The sequence below is a fragment of the Entelurus aequoreus genome, linkage group LG14 (genome assembly GCF_033978785.1).
Source record: "Entelurus aequoreus isolate RoL-2023_Sb linkage group LG14, RoL_Eaeq_v1.1, whole genome shotgun sequence".
In the NCBI taxonomy this organism is placed as follows: Eukaryota; Metazoa; Chordata; class Actinopteri; order Syngnathiformes; family Syngnathidae; genus Entelurus; species Entelurus aequoreus.
Window position 1 is genome coordinate 9,627,596 of NC_084744.1, and position 22,233 is coordinate 9,649,828.

The 22,233-nt window shown below is 37.7% G+C and overlaps 1 protein-coding gene across 1 annotated transcript in view; it reads right to left on the reverse strand.

Annotated features, from left to right (window-relative positions):
* Positions 1-22,233, reverse strand: part of erbb4b (erb-b2 receptor tyrosine kinase 4b) — a 1,077,295-nt gene that overhangs the window by 16,760 nt on the left and 1,038,302 nt on the right. Inside the window, exons 22-25 of the mRNA XM_062068882.1 lie at positions 12,921-12,996; positions 12,491-12,637; positions 4,889-4,986; positions 1,138-1,308 (exon numbers count right to left, since the gene is read on the reverse strand). Of these exons, the coding sequence (XP_061924866.1) occupies positions 1,138-1,308; positions 4,889-4,986; positions 12,491-12,637; positions 12,921-12,996 (492 nt within the window). The remainder of the gene's footprint in view (positions 1-1,137; positions 1,309-4,888; positions 4,987-12,490; positions 12,638-12,920; positions 12,997-22,233) is intronic.

Here is a 22,233-nt window from a genome sequence, read left to right on the forward strand (position 1 = left end):
CCAAGTATGCCTTGCATTCTCTTGTGTGTGTGAAAAGCCGTATATATTATGTGACTGGGCCGGCACGCAAAGGCAGTGCCTTTAAGGTTTATTGCCGTTCTGTATTTCTCCCTACGTCCGTGTACAGTGCGGCGTTTTAAAAAGTCATACATTTTACTTTTTGAAACTGATACCGATAATTTACGATATTACATTTTAAAGCATTTATCGGCCGATAATATCAGCAGTCCGATATCGGACATCTCTACATTATACTGCCTTTGCACATGTCACATGTTTACTTTTGTACGCACAATAAATCAACACAAAATCTGTACTTTGGAGCAATGTTCACAGACTCCAGTATTGGCCTTGTTATTTTTTGGGGATAAAAACAAATAACATACCCGCATACCGTATGTATTCAGTAGATCTGGGTTCGTTTTTTCCTGATCCCTCACCTAAAGCATCAGTGAATATTATTTTTTCTTTGTTCTGTCTAAATAAATCTCATAACTATTATTATTTATTTCTCCACTTAAGAGTGTTTTGAGATAAACGCCGTCTCTCGGCTAATTAATATTCCCTTAGGTTGCAAGCAACAATTTTGAGTTCCAAGCATCCCCGCCATTAGTTGGCGCAGAAAATTTCACGGTGGACCTCGTAAGGTCCGCCCAAAACACCTGGTCTTCCTCGCTAGCATTACATAACTTTGTTTTCCAAGCATGGGAAGGAAAAAACGTGAGTGTGAAGGACAGTACAGTATCATAGTGGATGATATTCATTGAATTGAAGAAAGAAATCATCAAAAACATGAGCAAGGCAGGTGCTTGAAAGCAATAATATCTAAACGGTGGACATTTATCCATGAAAATAAAGAAAAGCAGCTGGAAGGAGATGCCTAGAAGTCCACTCTCCATGGTAAATATTATTATTATTACATAACTGCCGGGGTTGTAGGTAATAGATTCTACAGTTCTGTTTTTTAGAGTTAAGAGCTGCATCACAGAACCAGTGGTAGTACTTTTCTTTTGTGTTCTTCTTTTATTCCTTGTTTTTGTCAGTATACATCTAACTTTTCACTCAGCACCTCCTTCCTCTTGTACACCATTGTTTGGTATTAGCACGTCGTCATAAGGACAAAAAAAGACATCATACCTTGCTGGGGTCCATGCGTGTTTGTGACGTGTACGTCAGCGGGGGGACATTTAGGGTGTGAGGCACCACATACTCCTCAGCATCCATCAGGTCTTCCAGCCCATCTTCATCCAGGAGACTCTGGAAGAACTTGCTATCGTTGGGACTGGGCAGCTTCATTCTGTCATCCCCCTTAGAAATGATGGACAGATTTAAACGCTGCGCATGATTTGTCTTTCATAATCCAAAGAAAAATGTTCCTATTGACACTGATGGGGCAAAAGGTTTAAAAAAAGTTAAATCCTGCAAGAATTATGCACGACATACAAATACAGTAAATATTAATATTTCTTTTTCCCATCCTTCATTGAAAAATGTTTCCTAATTCATGTCATCTTTCTTTGCCAAGATTATGGAGGTTAACATGTGTCTTTATTACCGAAAGCTTTTTTTATACTATATATTATGGCCTTTGAATTGTAAAAATTATAAAGAATTTTCAAATTTTGCTGACGATTTCATTAAATAAAGATTTTTGAGAACGTGTGTGTTTAAAAAAAACAAAACAGTTTTTCAAAATACAGTGTTTTAAAATTCAGGTTGTAAAAAAATTTAAAAAAGTGTAAAATTTCAGTTAATAAAAAAATCAGTGTATAAAATTCAGTGCAGAAAACAAATTAAAATTCATTGTATAAAAAAAATCTAGTGTATATACAGGCAGAAATATTCAGTCTATAAAAATTGAGTGCATAAAAAAATGGTGTATTAAAATTTTGCCTATACCAATTCAGTGTGTTTATCCATGAAAATATGGATAAGCTGCTTTAACGGAGAAGCAGCTGGAATAAATTACTGTAGAATCCCCTCTCCAAGATAAACACAGTACACTGCTATTACATTACTTCATAGAAACTACTACTAAATGAGTTAAGAATGTTAAATGACCTAATTGCAGACATTTATCCATGACAATGTGGTTAAGCAGCTGGAAGAAATGACCGTAGAATCCCCTCTCCAAGATAAATGCAGTACATTATTATTATTTACTTCATTAAAAACTACTACTAAATGAGTTAAGAATGTTAAATGAGTAAATTGCAGACATTTATCCATGAACATATGGAGAAGCTGCTGATGGTGTGTTTGACGGAGACGCAGCTGGAAGAAAACACTTTAGAATCACATTTCCAAGATAAACCGATTACATTACTATTACATTACTTCATAAAACTACTACTAAAAGAGTTAGGAATGTTAAATGATTACAATGCAGACATTTATCCATGAAAAATATGGAGAAGCTGCTGATGGTGTGTTTGACGGAGAAGCAGCTGGAAGAAGATACCGTAGAAGTCTCCTCTCCAAGATACATTACTTCATAAAAAAACTACTGCTAAATGAGTTAAGAATGTTAAATGACTAAATTGCAGACATTTATCCATGAAAAATATGGAAAAGCAGCTGCAAGAAAATACTGTAGAAGTCCCCTCTCCAAGATAAATGCAGTACACTGCTATTACATTACTTCATAGAAACTACTACTAAATGAGTTAAGAATGTTAAATGACCTAATTGCAGACATTTATCCATGAAAATGTGGTTAAGCAGCTGGAAGAAATTACTGTAGAATCCCCTCTCCAAGATAAATGCAGTACATTATTATTACATTACTTCATTAAAAACTACTACTAAATGAGTTAAGAATGTTAAATGAGTAAATTGCAGACATTTATCCATGAACATATGGAGAAGCTGCTGATGGTGTGTTTGACGGAGACGCAGCTGGAAGAAAATACTTTAGAATCACATTTCCAAGATAAACCCATTACATTACTATTACATTACTTCATAAAACTACTACTAAAAGAGTTAGGAATGTTAAATGATTACAATGCAGACATTTATCCATGAAAAATATGGAGAAGCTGCTGATGGTGTGTTTGACGGAGAAGCAGCTGGAAGAAGATACCGTAGAAGTCTCCTCTCCAAGATACATTACTTAATAAAAAAACTACTGCTAAATGAGTTAAGAATGTTAAATGAATAAATTGCAGACATTTATCCATGAAAAATATGGAAAAGCAGCTGCAAGAAAATACTGTAGAAGTCCCCTCTCCAAGATAAATTCAGTACACTGCTATTACATTACTTCATAGAAACTACTACTAAATGAGTTAAAAATGTTAATTGACTAAATTGCAGACATGTATCCATGAAAATATGGAGAAGCTGATGATGGTGTGTTTGACGGAGAAGCAGCTGGAAGAAAATACTGTAGAATCCCCTCTCCAAGATAAATGCAGTAGATTATTATTACATTACTTCATAAAACTACTAATACATTAGTTAAGAATGTTAAATGACTTAATTGCAGACATTTATCCATGAAAATATGGTTAAGCAGCTGGAAGAAAATACTGTAGAATCCCCTCTCCAAGATAAATGCAGTACATTATTACTACATTACTTCATAAAACTACTACTAAATGAGTTACGAATGTTAAATGACTAAATTGCAGGCTTGTATCCATGAGAATATGGAAAAGCTGCTGATGGTGTGTTTGACGAAGAAGCAGCTGGAAGAAAATAAAAGATAAATGCAGTACATTTTTATTACATTACTTCATAAAACTACTACTAAATGAGTTAAGAATGTTAAATGACTAAATTGCAGACATTTATCCATGAAAACATGGAGAAGCTGCTGATGGTGTGTTTGACGGAGAAGCTGCTGGAAGAAAATACCGTACAAGTCCGCTCTCCAAGATAAATGCAGTACATTATAATTACATTACATCCTAAAACTATTATTAAACGAGTTAAAAATGTTAAGCGACTAAATTGCAGACATTTACCCATGAAAATATGGAGAAGCAGCTGGAAGAAAATACTGTAGGTAAATGCAGTGCATTATTTTTACATTACATCATAAAAACTACTACTAAATGAGTTAAGAATGTTAAACGACTAAATTGCAGACATTTACACATGAAAATAAGGAGAAGCTGCCGATGGTGTGTTTGACGGAGAAGCAGCTGGAAGAAGATACCGTAGAAGTCCTCTCTCCAAGATAAATGCAGTACATTATTATTACATTACATCCTAAAACTATTATTAAACGAGTTAAAAATGTTAAGCGACTAAATTGCAGACATTTATCCATGAAAATATGGAGAAGCAGCTGGAAGAAAATACTGTAGGTAAATGCAGTGCATTATTTTTACATTACATCATAAACACTACTACTAAATGAGTTAAGAATGTTAAACGACTAAATTGCAGACATTTACCCATGAAAATAAGGAGAAGCTGCTGATGGTGTGTTTGACGGAGAAGCAGCTGGAAGAAGATACCGTAGAAGTCCCCTCTCCAAGATAAATGCAGTACATTAATTCATAAAAGACTACTACTAAATGAGTTAAGAATGTTTAACGACTGAATTGCAGACATTTATCCATGAAAATATGGAGAAGCTGCTAGAAGGAGATTATTCGATTATGAATACATTACCTCATAAAAGTACTGTAGTTGTTAGTAGTACATTATTTTGTATTGTTTTAATACAATTGTTTTAATCTTATAGTTAGTTTTTAAAGACATATTACATGTTAAAATTGTCTTGTTTTGGTTAAGCACCAATTAAATTGATGTAAATGTATTTCAATGGGTGACGTCGATTTGAGATACAAGTGTTTTGAGTTAAGAGCCACGTACTTCTGAATATGCAACATGCAGTTTTCAATGTGTCCTTGCTAGTTCCTGATTGTCTCACCTGGATGACCAGGTATCTCTGCGGGTCACGGGCCATCCTGGTGAACTCTGCTGCCAGCTCTCTGAACTTGGGTCGGCTGTCCGCGTCAATCATCCAGCCTGCAACAAACACACCGCCATGTGTCCAGTTTCTACTCGACAGGAACGATCACGGGTCAATGTAAACTCATAAAAAAATAATTTAATTGCCTACATGTACAGTAGGTAAGGTTGTATTTCATAGCTGAGTCAAAGTGATAAACACGTTTTAAGTTGAGTGCCCCTTAAGAAAAGGCATTGAAGCTTAGGGAAGGCTATGCAGAACGAAACTAAAACTGAACTGGCTACAAAGTAAACAAAAACAGAATGCTGGACAACAGCAAAGACTTACTGCGGAGCAAAGACGGCGTCCACAGTGTACAACCGAATATGACGTGACAATCAAAAATGTCCCCACAAAGAAGGGTAAAAACAACTGAAATATTCTTGATTGCTAAAACAAAAGTAGATGCGGGAAATATTGCTCAAAGGAAGACATGAAACTGCTACAGGAAAATACCAAAAAAAAAAGAGAAAAAGCCACCAAAATAGGAGCGCAAGACAAGAATTAAAAGACTACACACAGGAAAACAGCAAAAAAGTCCAAATAAGTCACGGCGTGATGTGACAGGTGGTGACAGTACACCTACTTTGAGACAAGAGCTGTATTGATGCATGGTTTCAAAGTTATATCCTCAACCTCCAACCTCTGAGGACAAAGCTACGAACAATGGGAGACCGGGCTTTCTGCTCCGCCGCTCCCAGCCTGTGGAACGCTATCCCTGACCACCTGAGGGCACCCCAGACTGTGGATGCTTTTAAAAAAAGCTTAAAAACCCTTCTTTTTAATAAAAACGTTTTTATTTGTATTTATTTTTATTGTATTTATATATATATATATATATATATATATTAATACACTGTAGCACTTAGAGGTTGTTTGCTCAATATAAAGTGTTTTTTACAAATAAAATCCATTATTATTATCCAACAATTGCGACAACAACTTTTTACTGTAAACTGAGTTTCGTTTTTTTAATGATTTCTGCTGGTGGTGTGCCTCCTGATTTTTTCGACGCAAAAAAAGTGCCTTGGCTCAAAAAAGGTTGAAAAACACTGGTGTAACATGTATCTGGAAGGCTTTGAGGACAAAACCTCATGTTCTTATTTGAATTACACAAGGTGAGTGAGCTGAGAATACTCTTTGTCCACAATGGTGACTCTTCCACCTAATTATGGTGGAACAATTTTCTTATTTAGGGAAATTGTAATAATATAATGTCCCTTGTTCCGTAACCAGACATTATGAACGTATTTTTAAATTGAGTTGCCTTCGCTTGAAATCACGTTTGCCAATCTAAAGATAAATACCGCTCCATGACGGGAATAGAATGTACGCCATAAAGAGCCCTTTCCTTTATTTGTGCAGAGACCGTGCCAAGGCCATGCCGTGATTCTACAATGAGTCCAAAGATCCTGGAAAATGACAGATACAGGAAGAAAGATGTATCTTCAGATTTAAATATAATTATCATATTCTAATTACTTTGCTTTGCTTTACCACTTTAAAGGGGAACTGCACTTATTTAATTTTGCTTATCATATGTAGGACAAGAACAGACATGTTTTTCTATGTTTATACATTCTAAATCGTAAAATACAGAAAGTAGGAGGTGGCTAATAAGAGTACACTATTGCGCCCATAAAGTCCTTTAAAAAAACATCCCAAAAGTGCCAACATGTCGTGACCTGAATATGAACACGTATTAGCCATATTTTTATTATAAGCGCTAACGCAGACAAACAATTTTTAGCACAGCTAACTAGCTTATGCTGCTATATTGACATATTGAGTTGTGCATCGCCTCTGAGTTGGTGACAGTTATATATAGATTATAAACCATGTCTCTCACCTGGATAGTAGAAGGTTGTGGACATAAACCCACAAATTGGTCAACTTTGAAGTCCAACTTAGAACCGGAGTTGAGTTGAGTTGAGTTTGAGTTTATTTGGAACATGCATATGGAAGTAGAATTGTCTCACATCAACTTATATATATCAATATGATATTAATACATATGCATACATTAATAAATATACAAATACAAATGTGATATACAAATAAATAAATAATTTGTAACAATAAACGCATATTTGTAAATATATTTTTGAGATTTGAAAATATATACAAATAAAATGTATAAATATAAAAATTTAACATACAAATAAATCAAGAATTTGTATAAATAAACATGTATTTGTAAATATTTTTTTGAGATTTTAATATAAATATGCTTGATTTTGTATTTGTATTGAATTTGCATATGTGGATCGCTTATTTGCTTTTGTGTCGATGAGACATTCCTCCCACAAACCAGATGCACAAATAGATGTGACCTACACACTCCCCTGAACAACCAGCAGAGGGCACTGCAGCCAGAGCGGTCTGGGTCACAGAGCATTATATGCATTATATGCAAAATGCCCGGAGTTCTCTTGCACAAAAAACAATCCACGTCTTTACAGAGTGAACGCACAACGGGCCTGTAGGAGTAGGAAGAAGCAGAGTTTATTTAATCCTACCCCTTTTCCTTTACATAGCAGTTGCTAAAACTTTTGTTCACTTCCTGTTCTCAATGTATTCACAATATACGCCATAGGTAATAATAATAACAATAAATAAATAAATAAATAATACTTGGTGAAGTAAGTTATATTTCATATGGTGAGATGAGTAAGATTCTCTTGAAAATGAATGGATGGATGAAATAAATTCAGAATGTTTATCATGTTTCTTCTTCTTTGTACTTTGTAAACACTTTACATTTGAAGAGTTTCTTGAAGTGGATCATACTGATACTGATTATACTGATATACTGAAGGTCTTAAGTGTTGTACGCACATACATTTTTCTCTAAGATTATATTTTCCTCATTTGTTGAGAATAATAGTTGTATATTCTTGGGTAGCAGATTGTAGTTTGCTTTGTGTATAATTTTAGCTGTTTTCAAATTCACTATGTCATGGAATTTTAGTATTTTTGATTCTATAAATAAAGGGTTTGTATGATCTCTATATCCGACATTATGTATTATTCTCACTGATCTTTTTTGTAACACCGTTAATGGCGAGAAAGACATGAAAAAAACACTTTTTTTTCAACCCTTTGTGAGGATTATGATGAATTGTTGATGTAAAGGGGAATATATAAACATCCCATCAGTCTTTATCCCAGTGAGAGCAGACAGTGTACAGTAAGTGATTGTTTTGTTATAGTTGTATATTTAGTTTAGCACTTAGCAATACTGCTACATGATGCTTAGTGTTTGACTAAAGCTGCATCTTTTTAGCTCACAGCTTCTAAAACTTGTAGATCGTCCTCCTTATATTCAGGCTCAAAAATAATGTTACTAGATATTACATAAATACTTACAGCGTGTTTTTTTAAAGCGCTTCATAGGAGGACTAAAGCGACTTCCATTACCTCCATTGTTAGCTGACTTTTACTAGCTTTTATTTACAACTTAGAATGCATACAAACAAGAAAGACCTATGTGTTCTTGTCTTGCATAACCATAGACAATATTCCAAAAAATAGTGCAGTTCCCCCTGAAAGCTGAGAGCAACAGCCTAAAAGCTTTTTATGAGGAAGTTAGTATCTTTTGGTGTGTTTTGGCAGTCGTGTCGCGATGCGAGGAGAGTCACACCACTGTCAGGTGACGGTGACCTCGTCACGCTGTGGGTGGGTGCCTGTCAGGTGGCTCCTGGTTCAAGGTCCCGCCAAAAAGCGAGGTGAATGCGAAGACCACAGCCCGGGGGCTCAAGGCGAGACTGGCACAGACTCAGAGGTTTGCTTTGCCGTGATGCCAGGATCAATGGCGCCAACGTGTTGGCGGGCGATGGAGTCACAGACACTTGACGGGGAATAACTTTGCCACAATGTCACATATTTAAGCCATGTCTTTCAGAGCAATATTGCACCTCAGATTGTTCAGTAAATTGGAGAATATTGATGTCTAAATCAAAGGGATTATTTACAGCATGTCTTTAGTGTCCTTTTATTTCTGTGGACATATTTTTGTCTAACATTAAAAAAAAAAATGTATGTTTTGTTTTATAGTTTGGGTTTGTAAAATGATCAATATATTTGCATGGTTTTCATAAATATTTTATTTATTGTCTACGTTTTTATTAGCAAAGTGGAACCCTTGATATTGTTTAAGTAGAACTGTTCAAATCTATTTTGAAATCCATGCATGCAAAATTTAGGGTTTTCGGGTTTGGGTTCAATAAAATCATAATATCATTATTTTATTATTTTGTAGTTTGGAATAAAAAAAAAAGAAGGTTTGATTAAGTGAAAATTACTAGGGATGTCCGATTATATCGGACTGCCGATATTATCGGCCGATAAATGCTTTAAAATGTAATATCGGAAATTATCGGTATCGGTTTCAAAATTATCGGTATCGGTTTCAAAAAGTAAAATGTATGACTTTTTAAAACGCCATAGGGAGAAGTACAGAGCGCCAATAAACCTTAAAGGCACTGCCTTTGCGTGCCGGCCCAATCACATAATATCTGCGGCTTTTCACACACATAAGTGAATGCAAAGCATACTTGGTCAACAGCCATACAGGTCACACTGAGGGTAGCCGTATAAACAACTTTAACACTGTTACAAATATGCGCCACACTGTGAACCCACACCAAACAAGAATGACATAAATAAATAAATAATAAATAACAAACACATTTCGGGAGAACATCCACACCGTAACAGAACATAAACACAACAGAACAAATACCCAGAACCCCTTGCAGCACTAACTCTTCCGGGACGCTACAATATACACCCCCCGCCCCCCACCTAAACCCCGCCCCCCCTAACCCCGCCCACCTCAACCCCCTCATGCTCTCTCAGGGAGAGCATGTCCCAAATTCCAAGCTGCTGTTTTGAGGCATGTTAAATAAAATAATGCACTTTGTGACTTCAATAATAAATATGGCAGTGCCATGTTGGCATTTTTTTCCATAACTTGAGTTGATTTATTTTGAAAAACCTTGTTACATTGTTTAATGCATCCAGCGGGGCATCACTACAAAATTAGGCATAATAATGTGTTAATTCCACGACTGTATGTATCGGTATCGGTTGATATCGGAATCGGTAATTAAGAGTTGGACAATATCGGAATTTTGGCAAAAAAGCCATTGTAGGACATCTCTAGATATTAACTCTTTTGAAGTTGAGTCTTCATTTGTTGCTACACACCTAGTGGTCACAATAATCATTGAATTAAGGTCATGTAAATTAGCTGATGCGGACACGTTTGTTACTGGATACTTTTGAATACGCTTTTGCCTCGGTGACTTTGAATGTGTAAGTGTGATGCAACTATAATGATTTGATACTTGCTAATGTTGACAAATGTCCTGTTTTTGTATTGTTAAATGATTATTGCAAATGTCTAGCTTGTGTGCTATTGTGCGCTTAGTCGTTGTGTAGCTGCTAGTAGCTTAAAGCAAGGGGTCTCCAAACCTTTTGACCCTGGGGGCAATATTGGGTTAAGAATATGGCCAGGGGCAGATCTATTTATTTGTGTGTGTATAAATATAATATATACTTTTTTTTTTTTTTTTAACTTGCGACATCCCACGGGCCAGATTGTGGATTGTGGCCATAGTTTGGGGGGGGGGCGAGGGTCTGTTTACCTATGTTTATGATTTTGTGAATGTCTCAACTAAAATACAAGACGTTTTTTTTGCTGATATCGAGGCACACCTACATGCAATGTCACCATATTTATTTGATAAAATCCTTTTTGTGGGATATAATGCAATTATCTTATAATTCAAAGGGGTTATATTATGATTTCTACATGTAAAAGACTTCATTGTGGTCTACATAACATGTAATGGTGGTTCTTTGGTCAAAATGTTGCATAGATTATGTTTTACAGACCATCTTCAAGACGCTTTTTTGATCGTCTCTTCAGGATGCGCCCTTTTGTGGGCGCTCTTATTTACTTCGACAGTGTCTTCTCCCTGTCAGCCATGTTGTAGTTTTTAGCGCTTCCATCCATAGCGAGTCTACTGACAGATATACGATATAACTATACGCTACTTTGTATAAGCAATTGCAACAGCAGAGGATGCATGTGCATGTACGAGCCAGTCTGCCCCACAACAAGAGCGTAGAGAAAAAGAAGGAAAATTGTCGGACTCGTGCAAAGCACTTTGAGTAAATTTGTACCATATATGTTAAGGGTGTAACGGTACACAAGAATTTCGGTTCGGTACATACCTCGGTTTAGAGGTCACAGTTCGGTTCATTTTCGGTACAGTAAGAAAACAACAAAATATAAATTTTCTGGTTATTTATTTACCAAAATTTGTAAACAATGGCTCTATCCTTTTAACATAACAATACCATACATATACACACAGGGTCCATTGCCAGGGTTAATGCAGTCAACATATATCAAATAAAAACTAAATAAGATAAGGCTCAGAATTGGTTTCTTAACAAAACCTCTCTACATATAAAGTGCAACATTTCCACATATAAAGTGCAACATTAAACTGCTTCTAGTTGTTGCTCAGATTAAATAAAATGACAAAACTTTTCTTCTACATACAAAAAGTGCAACATTAAACAGTTTCAAGTCAACTCAGCCTCAGATTAACTTTTCTTTCCCCTCCCCAGCCTTTAACCCTGGTGACTTTCACTCAATTTTCATGTTTTTTGCCAGAAAAATCCGTTTATCCACATTTTCTGCAGAAAGAGCAGACCTGCTTGCAGTTAAAATGTCTCCAGCTGTGGAAAATACCCTTTCGCTGGGCACGGAGGTAGCAGGTATGGCGAGGTAGTGCCTGGCTAACTTGGCAGTAAGAGGATATATGGGCTCATTGTTCTTCCACCATAGAAGTGGGTCAAAATCTAGTTTTTAATGCAATATGGTCTTAAATCTGCTGCTATAAAAACATTTGTTATTGCTTTAGCCCTGCCTGACTCGCCGAGGAGAGGCTGCTTGAATGCGGTGGGAGCTGTGTTTGTTCGTCTTTCTCTTCGTTGAAGCGATGTTATCCATTGTTGTATCGCACCGCGAAGCCTAAATGTTCCCAAACGGGAGATCTTAACGAGGCTGGAGGGTCTCCCAGCTCTGGTTTTTGCATGTTGTGGTAGCCCGGTCGCTGCTAGCGTGCCGTGTGTTGTGCCTCGGTGTGCATTGTTTACACAACGTGCGGTGCGCTACTTAATATGTCCGTGTGGAAACCCGTTCGGTACACCTCCGAACCGAACCGCACCCCCCCGTACCGAAACGGTTCAATACAAATACACGTACCGTTACACCCTTAATATATGTAGATGTACGCAATCACAATTGGGAAAAAAACGTCACAAGTTGTGCAAATTCCAAACAGTTTCTCGGAAGTATGAAGAAAGGCAAGCATGTTTTTATAAACATCTCCACTATGCCTCCATGCTTTGATTGAACATTTCCTGGACTTTTGCAGGATCCCAAAGACACGGAAACAGGCAGCAATAGGTAAGAAAAGTTGCTTCTGCATAAATGCTTACATTTGACTAAGACCATGTAGACGTCTATAGTGCAGATGGGCGGCTGGGGCAGACGCTCGCCTTTCTCCAGCAGGTCTGGGATATCTCTGGTCGAAATTCCGTCGTACGGTTTCCCTCCAAAGGTCATCAGCTCCCAAATTGTTACCCCTGAAAGTGGCGTCGTAGCCAGGAGACAAGGAGAACAGGAGCAAATGCAAAGTCAAAGTTAAGAAAGGTGTGAGCCACCAAGAGAGATATGAGAACATGGATTAGGGCAGAACTGACTATGTACAAATAAAAATAATCTAATATAACTGCATAAATAAATAATACTATCCTGTTTTTTGCATTTACTCAAAGGTTTTCATTCATGCAACTCTCATGTGATTTGTGGCAATTATAGATTGAATCAATTAACCCAAATAACTGAATTCCCTGAAGGCAATCTTACCATAGCTCCAAACATCACTCTGGTGGGTAAACTTCCTGTAGTGGATACACTCCAGGGCCATCCACTTAATGGGCATCTGTCAAGGAGGACAATAACTCGTCACATTGAATACATTAATCAGGAATGATTTGTTATGATGGAGTACATTAACACAAGCCGGACCGAGGTTGATGATGTAACAGTCAATCAATTAATGTTTATTTACACACCCCGTTTCCATATGAGTTGGGAAATTGTGTTAGATGTAAATATAAACGGAATACAATGATTTGCAAATCCTTTTCAACCCATATTCAATTGAATGCACTACAAAGACAACATATTTGATGTTCAAACTCATAAACTTAATTTTGTTTTTGCAAATAATAATTCACTTAGAATTTCATGGCTGCAACACGTGCCAAAGTAGTTGGGAAAGGGCATGTTCACCACTGTGTTACATCACCTTTTCTTTTAACAACACTCAATAAACGATTGGGAACTGAGGAAACTAATTGTTGAAGCTTTGAAAGTGGAAATATTTCCCATTCTTGTTTTATGTAGAGCTTCAGTCGTTCAACAGTCCGCTGTCGTATTTTACGCTTCATAATGCGCCACACATTTTGGATGGGAGACAGGTCTGGACTGCAGGCGGGACCAGGAAAGTACCCGCACTCTTTTTTTACGAAGCCACGCTGTTGTATCACGTGCTGAATGTGGCTTGGCATTGTCTTGCTGAAATAAGCAGGGGCGTCCATGAAAAAGACGCCGCTTAGATGGCAGCATATGTTGTTCCAAAACCTGTATGTACCTTTCAGCATTAATGGTGCCTTCACAGATGTGTAAGTTACCCATGCCTTGGGCACTAATGCACCCCCATTCCATCACAGATGCTGGCTTTTCAACTTTGCGTCGATAACAGTCTGGATGGTTTGCTTCCCCTTTGGTCCGGATGACACAATGTCGAATATATTTCCAAAAACAATTTGAAATGTGGACTCGTCGGACCACAGAACAGTTTTCCAATTTGCATGAGTACATCTTAGATGATCTCGGGCCCAGAGAAGTCGGCGGCGTTTCTGGATGTTGTTGATAAATGGCTTTCGCTTTGCATGGTAGAGCTTTAACTTGCACTTACAGATGTAGCGACTAACTGTATTTAGTGAAAGTGGGTTTCTGAAGTGTTCCTGAGCCCATGTGGTGATATCCTTTAGAGATTGATGTCGGTTTTTAATACAGTGCCGTCTGAGGGATCGAAGGTCACGGTCATTCAATGTTGGTTTCCGGCCATGCCGCTTACGTGCAGTGATTTCTACAGATTCTCTGAACCTTTTGATGATATTATGGACCGTAGATGTTGAAAACCCTAAATTTCTTTGCAATTGCACTTTGAGAAACGTTGTTCTTAAACTGTTTGACTATTTGCTCACGCAGTAGTGGACAATGGGGTATACCTCGCCCCATCTTTTCTTGTGAAAGACTGAGCATTTTTTGGGAAGCTGTTTTTATACCCAATCATGGCACCCACCTGTTCCCAAATAGCCTGCACACCTGTTGGATGTTCCAAATAAGTGTTTGATGAGCATTCCTCAACTTAATCAGTATTTATTGCCACCTTTCCCAACTTATTTGCCACGTGTTGCTGGCATCAAATTCTAAAGTTAATGATTATTTGCAAAAAAAAAATGTTTATCAGTTTGAACATCAAATATGTTGTCTTTGTAGCATATTCAACTGAATATGTGTTGAAAATGATTTGCAAATCATTGTATTCCGTTTATATTTAAATCTAACACAATTTCCCAACTCAAATGGAAACAGGGTTTGTAGGTTCGGGGTAAGGTTAAAGTTTTCATTGTATATTAGTGCGACCCCCCCACCCCTTTTAAGGGGACGGGCAATATGTGCATTCGTATAGTTAGGAGGAGATGCCTCATTCAGCGCAAAAAAATCATCTGTTTTGAGCCAGGTTTCGCTGAGACCAATGACGTTAAGATTGTTGTCTCTAATGACCTCATTAACTGATAACGTTTTGGGAGACAATGATCTTATGTTTAAAAAGCCCATATTATAGGTAGTGGGCTGTTTTGAGGAGTTTTTGTTGAAATTATCCGTAGTAGCAATATTAATAATGTTGCATTTATTATGCGTAGTGCACTTTAAATAATTTCGACCATATCTGGGAATTGATATGACGGGAATTTTCAGATTGTTTGCTTGGTGCTGCGATAAACTGAACGCATCATTATTTGCCACCTCAGTAGAATGCATGTCCACCTCTGACACAGTCACTACAGAACAAACATTATGTGAGTTGTGTATTATTCTAAGAGAATTGCTATGTGTGCAGGGATTATCCAGCCTGGCGCTGGCTAGTTCTAGCTTAACTGACTCCTCACCTAGCAGACTAACAGGAAATGTACTGCATGTAGAAATACTACAAGGGACTGTTTAATGTTTAATGGAGAACTGCCCTTTTTTGTAATGTTGCCTATCATTCACAACCCTTATGTAAGACAAGAACACGTGTTTATTTTTTCATGCATTCTAAATCGTAAAATATGGCATGTAAGAGATAGCTATCAATGCAGTGCACTTTTCTGCTCTTTAAGCCCTCTAAAAACATTTTAAAAAACGCCATTAATACTCCATTTACATGTCGTGACATGAATATTAATAAGTATTAGCGATATTGTTATTATAAGAGATAAAGATCACAGAAAGCTAACTAGCTTATGCTGCTACATTGACATATTGAGCTGCTACATTGCCTCTGAGTTGGTAAAAGTTATTTCTACATTATAAATCACGTCTCTCACCTGGATAGTAGAAGTTTAAGGACATAAACCCACAAGTTGGTCAACTTTCACATCCAAATTAGACCCGGAGATGGCAAGAAAGACACAAAATGTATTGGACACCTCAGTCTCCTTAGACGCATCCTCGCGGACTGGACACTGGCCGAGAGTTAGTGGGCGGCCGAGGGTGGAGTCGACTCTCTTGGTTGCTTTGTTGGGTCTGCTCCTGTCTCTGGCCATGCTCCCTCCACCCCAGCAGACGATGGCGTGGAACACCGCAGAGGCCACCACAGTGTATATGTTTTTTTTATTTTTTTAGTGGCTGTGTATAGACGTGGCTGATTGCATCAGCTCTGCTCTTTTAATGTCTTTAATGTACTTTTTGTTCTTTGATGTTTCCCTCTTACACACATGTTTTTGTGTGCTATGGCTAAGAGGTTTTCTTTTTCTTCCTTGGCCTCAGTCTGGACCCCCTCTCCAGGGGCCCAGGCATAGACTGATTTTTTTTTTTTTTTCTCAACCCCCCCCCTCCCTGTTTCTCACCATTTTTGTAAGGGGCGCCGGAAGTTGGCAGACCCGTCAGCGATCCTGTTCTGTCTCCCTGTAATGTTTGATCCTGTTCTGTGTCCCTGTAATGTTTGTCTGATCTTGAATGGGATTGTGCTGAAAATGTTAATTTCCCCTCGGGGATTATTCAAGTATTTCTGATTCTGATTCTGAAATGAGCAATTGTTCATATAAACATCCCATCAGTCTTTATCCCAGTGAGAGCAGACATTGTACAGTAAGTGATTGTTTCATTATGTTTGTATATCTTGTTTAGCACTTAGCAATATTGCCACATGATGCTTAGTGTTTGACTAAAGCTGCATCTGTTTAGCACACAGCTTCTAAAACTTGTAGATCGTCCTCCTTAAATTCAGGCTCAAAAATATAAGTTTCTGGATCATCATTTGTCTCAAAGTAGTCTTTGTTGTCTCTCATCAAGTCTGCCATGAGTAGCAGTCTTGTTGATGTTGAAGGGAAAGTGAACATTGCGATGTGTCTGTGAAATTAATATGCTTAAAATTATCAAAACATGTAAATATAACATGTTATTATGAATGTTACTAGATACTACATATATACTTAGAGCGTGTTTTTTTTAAAGCGCTTCATAGGGGGACTAGAGCGATTTGTTTAGCACTTAGCAATATTGCTACATGATGTTTTGTGTTTGACTAAAGCTGCATCTGTTTGGCACACAGCTTCTTAAAACTTGTAGATCATCCTCCTTATATTCAGACTCAAAAATAGAAGTTTCTGGATCATTTGTTCCAAAGTAGTCTTTGTTGTCTCTCATCAAGTCTGCTATGACTAGTAGTCTTGTTGTTGTAGGGAAAGTGAACGTTGCGATGCGTCTGGAAAATCAATACGCCGCCGTATGCTTAAAATGATCAAAGTACGTAAATATAACATTTTATTATGAGTGTTATTGCATACATTAATACATACATTACATGAATACTTACAGCGTGTATATAAAACTCATTTTGGGTGTTTTTTTAGAGCGCATTAGGCAGTATATAGTGAAAATTGCTAGCATTTATCTACGTTTCAGAATGCATAAAAAAAGAAAACTGTATGTGTTCTTGTCTTACATAAGGATTCTTATTGATAGATACAATTCCAAACAAAAGTGCAGTTCTTCTTTAAGCACAACTCCTGGCATCTCTACCCGCCCCTGGTACAGTAAGGACACGTCACAATTAACGGTGGCTATATATCTGAAGCCTCCCACGTCAACTAAAGGAGCATCGATGTTGGATCGTGTTCATGAACTACGCTTCACTAATCTCCCTTCATTATCGTGGCCGCCCGTCTCTGCTGCCTGTGGAAGCCAGAGTGAAATTACAAGCTGTCGCTGATGAGCTACAAGGTGCAACATGACCTCGCTTGGAGCTGCGTTACTGACCTCCTTGTTCCTTCTCTCCACCTACAGACCGCTAACCGTGCTCATATCTCAGCTCGCCATCTAACTGGCGAGCCGACCAAAAAAAAAACAAAAAAAAGTGACAACACATTTAGAGTCTAACCCTGTGGAATCTTCTTGCACCATCTATGAGCTTTGCTGAAAACCCATCTATATTTAAAAAACACTTTTATAGACCCTCCATGTTTCTTTAGCTGTCAGTTTATTTAATGTAGTCATCAGTTTGTTCTTTTATGCTGTAATTATCAGAATGTTTTTCTTGACAACGAAGCTTTCCCTGTTGTTTGAAGCTGAGCCTGATGGAATTATGAAGTGTTAGGAGTAGAGATGTCGATAAATGCTTTAAAATGTAATATCGGAAATTACCGGTATCGGTTTCAAAAAGTAAAATTAATGACTTTTTATAACGCCGCTGTACGTAGCGGTACATATCCGTAAAACAAGGACGTAGGAAGCAGTACAGAGCAGTTGCGTCTCCCAGTCTGCAGCCCCTCCCCTCTCCCCTCTCCCACACACAACACAGGAGTTGACGACTCAGCATGAGAGGTTTACTGGCGATGCTTGATGACCTCATCAAACCGCCGCGAGCGTAGCATAACAACAACAATAGTGTGTTGTTGCCGGTGCTGTAGCCGTGGCTAACAAGCCCGCTCGGTCGGTGACTGACTAACGACACGGTTTGGGATTATTTTAAAGTGTGTCTGACGGATAAAAAACTGGCAATTTGCAATGACTGCAAAACGTTGGTTATGCGAGGAGGAACCAAGACGTCTTCCTTCAATACGAGCAATTTGATCTTCAAGAATCATAAGGAGAATGAATACAAGTGGAAGATGGATGAAAAGCAAACACCGAAAAAAAAGTACTACCACACAGTTGTCGCTTAAAGACTCCGCCCAAAGGTACAAGCGGTAGAAAATGGATGGATGGCTGACTGGTAGGCCACTTCAAGCACTCACCACTTGCTTGCAGCACATTTTTGTTACTCATACAAATACATTAGAGCAGGGCAGATTGAGCCCAGTTTATAATTTCCTGTTATACAGTATGCCAGGCAGTCTTGCACTAAAGGAGGACTATGTTATTGTTTACTTTATTACTCTAGTATACTCTGGACTGAAGCTGTGTGCCTTCATTGTTTTTGTAGCTGTTGTTTTGAGGCACGTTTATAAAAAAAAATAATAATGCACTTTGTGAAAGTCAAAGTATGGTATTTGTAGTGGGTATTAGGATTATCTCAGGGAGAGCATGTCCCAAATTCCAAGCTGCTGTTTTGAGGCATGTTAAAAAAAAAAAAATGCACTTTGTGACTTCAACAATAAATATGGCAGTGCCATGTTGGCACTTTTTTCCATAACTGGAGTTGAAGTTGTTCTCTTACTTTGGAAAACCTTGTTTTTGATTGATTGATTGAAACTTGTATTAGTAGATTGCACAGTACAGTACATATTCCATACTATTGACCACTAAATGGTAACACCCGAATACGTTTTTCAACTTGTCAGGGTCCACGTTAATCAATTCATGGTAAAGTTACATTGTTCAATGCATCCAGCGGGGCATCACAACAAAATTAGGCATAATAATGTGTTAATTCCACGACTGTATATACTACCGTTCAAAAGTTTGGGGTCACCCAAACAATTTTGTGGAATAGCCTTCATTTCTAAGAACAAGAATAGACTGTCGAGTTTCAGATGAAAATTCTCTTTTTCTGGCCATTTTGAGCGTTTAATTGACCCCACAAATGTGATGATCCAGAAACTCAATCTGCTCAAAGGAAGGTCGGTTTTGTAGCTTCTGTAACGAGCTAAACTGTTTTCAGATGTGTGAACATGATTGCACAAGGGTTTTCTAATCATCAATTAGCCTTCTGAGCCAATGAGCAAACACATTGTACCATTAGAACACTGGAGTGATAGTTTCTGGAAATGGGCCTCTATACACCTATGTAGATATTGCACCAAAAAGCAGACATTTGCAGCTAGAATAGTCATTTACCACATTAGCAATGTATAGAGTGTATTTCTTTAAAGTTAAGACTAGTTTAAAGTTATCTTCATTGAAAAGTACAGTGCTTTTTCTTCAAAAATAAGAACATTTCACTGTGACCCCAAACTTTTGAACGGTAGTGTATATCGGTATCGGTTTATATCGGAATTGGTAATTAAGAGTTGGATAATATCGGGATATCGGCAAATAATCCATTATCGGACATCTCTAGTTAGGAGTATAGCTAACCCGAGTTCTGTCAGATTTTCATCCAGTTTGTGCAACCATTGGTGAGTAAGCCTGTATGCTGGACATTGAAAAATTGTGAATTTTTTAAAAATGTATTTTATTTCATTTTTTACACAATTTTTTATTCATTTTATTTCTGCTTGTATTTCTTTTATTTGGCTTTTATCGTTGTACGGTTTCTTTTTCCGCGATATGGATCCCCCTGGGTCTGAAATAAAATGACTACTACAGCAACGTGTCGGTGAAAACTATGAATTACTTTGATTAGATTGGGCACTGAAACTGGACTCTAAACATGACCGACAAATATTGATGTGCACATTAACAACCCGGACTTTGTACAATAATTAGACTTTTGCCTTAGGTTACTAAAAATATACTCGATTTACTAACACGTCTAATTGAATCGTTAACAACTTACACATATCAGTTTTTTTATTTAAAGCCACTACGACATTTACAGAGAGTATCCAGTATCGTTTTTAACCTTTACATACCTTTTTCTGCAAGGTGTGGAGAATGCATATATGTTTAAGAGTTCTTTCTTTATTCATAGTCATGTTTAAAGCAGCTAGTATTTTTCCATGTATACTCTGTATGCTTGTCTCTCTTTGTCTGCAGATGTCTGTGTTTTGTCTTAGGCATTGGAATGTGGGAGTCGGAGTACTCCCTTTTTATCTTATCTGTATTAGAACAATGAGGCTGTATTCTTTTCTGGACAGGGTGGGGGCTGTTTTTGTATTCAATACGTTTGAATGTTAGACCACTTCGAGATGTCGATATGAAAGGACAATTGGACTGGTCTCCTAAAGCTTTAGTAAAACTTGATAATATTCCTATTCTGTCTTGATGGTCCTTCTTACTCAGCATATATGTCATCTTAAGAACTTGGGATTGACCGGTGACTTTCATTCCCTGAGAGGGAAGACTGGTCAGACGCAACAAAGGCAATCCTGACACACACAGGTATCATAATATGGCAGCACTTTGTGTCTTTGGTCCATGCAGTGGAGTTGCAAAAAGACATATTAGCATATTAGCACACAAAAAGTGTAGCCTTACTGTAAAGAGAGTTGTCAATCAGGCATACTTGCTTTGTTGGCATCGAAAACTGCAGCATTACCCGAAGGTAGTCTGACTGAGTTTGCTCTGAGTGCCTGTTTCCTCGCCAAGTATTTGACGTATCAAAATATGGCAACTTTTCATTTTACATGAATCGATAGGTGTCGAAACAAGTATCAAGCTCGGTATCCTTCCCTCCTCCTAGGTTGTTGTCTTTTAAATAATGTATGGATTTGTTCACTTCTGCTCAAGATGATGTGGTTTAGAACAGACCAGTTTGTGTTCACACTGCATTATTACAAAAGCCAGTGAAGTTGGCACGTTGTGTAAATGGTAAATAAAAACAGAATACAGCGATTTGCAAATCCTTTTCAACTTATATTCAATTGAATAGACTGCAAAGACAAGATATTTAACGTTTGAACTGGTAAACTTTTGTTATTTTTTTGCAAATAGTAGCTCATTTGAAATTTGATGTCTGCAACGTGTTTCAAAAAAGCTGGCACAAGTGGCAAAAAAGACTGAGAAAGTTGAGGAATGCTCATCAAACACTTATTTTGGAACATCCCACAGGTGAACAGGCTAATTGGGAACCAGGTGGGTGCCATGATTGGGTGCAAAAGCAGCTTCCATGAAATGCTCAGTCATTCACCTCTTTGTGAACAAATGCATGGGCAAATTGCCCAACAGTTTAAAAACAACATTTCTCAACGAGCTATTGCAAGGAATTCAGGGATTTCACCATCTATGGTCCGTAATATCATTAAAGGGTTCAGAGAATCTGGGGAAATCAACGCACATAAGCGGCAAGGCTGAAAACCAACATTGAATGCGTGTGACCTTTGATCCCTCAGACGGTACTTTATCAAAAAGCGACATCAGTGTGTAAAGGATATCACCACAAGGGCTCAGGAACACTTCAGAAAACCACTATCAGTAACTACAGTAATCTGTAAGTGCAAGGTAAAACTATACTATGCACATCCAAAGCCATTTATCAACAACACCCAGAAACGCTTTGCTGGCCCTGGGCTCATCTAAGAAGGACTGATGCAAAGGCAAGCATTGCATCAGGGGTAACGGACTGTTTTAATCAGTCCACATTTCAAATTGTTTTTGGAGACTGTGGACGTCGTGTCCTCAGGACCAAAGAGGAAAAGAACCATCCGGATTGTTATAGGCGCAAAGTTCCAAAGCCAGCATCTGTGATGGTATAGGAGTGTATTAGTGCCCAAGGCACTTTATGTGCTGAAAGGTTCAT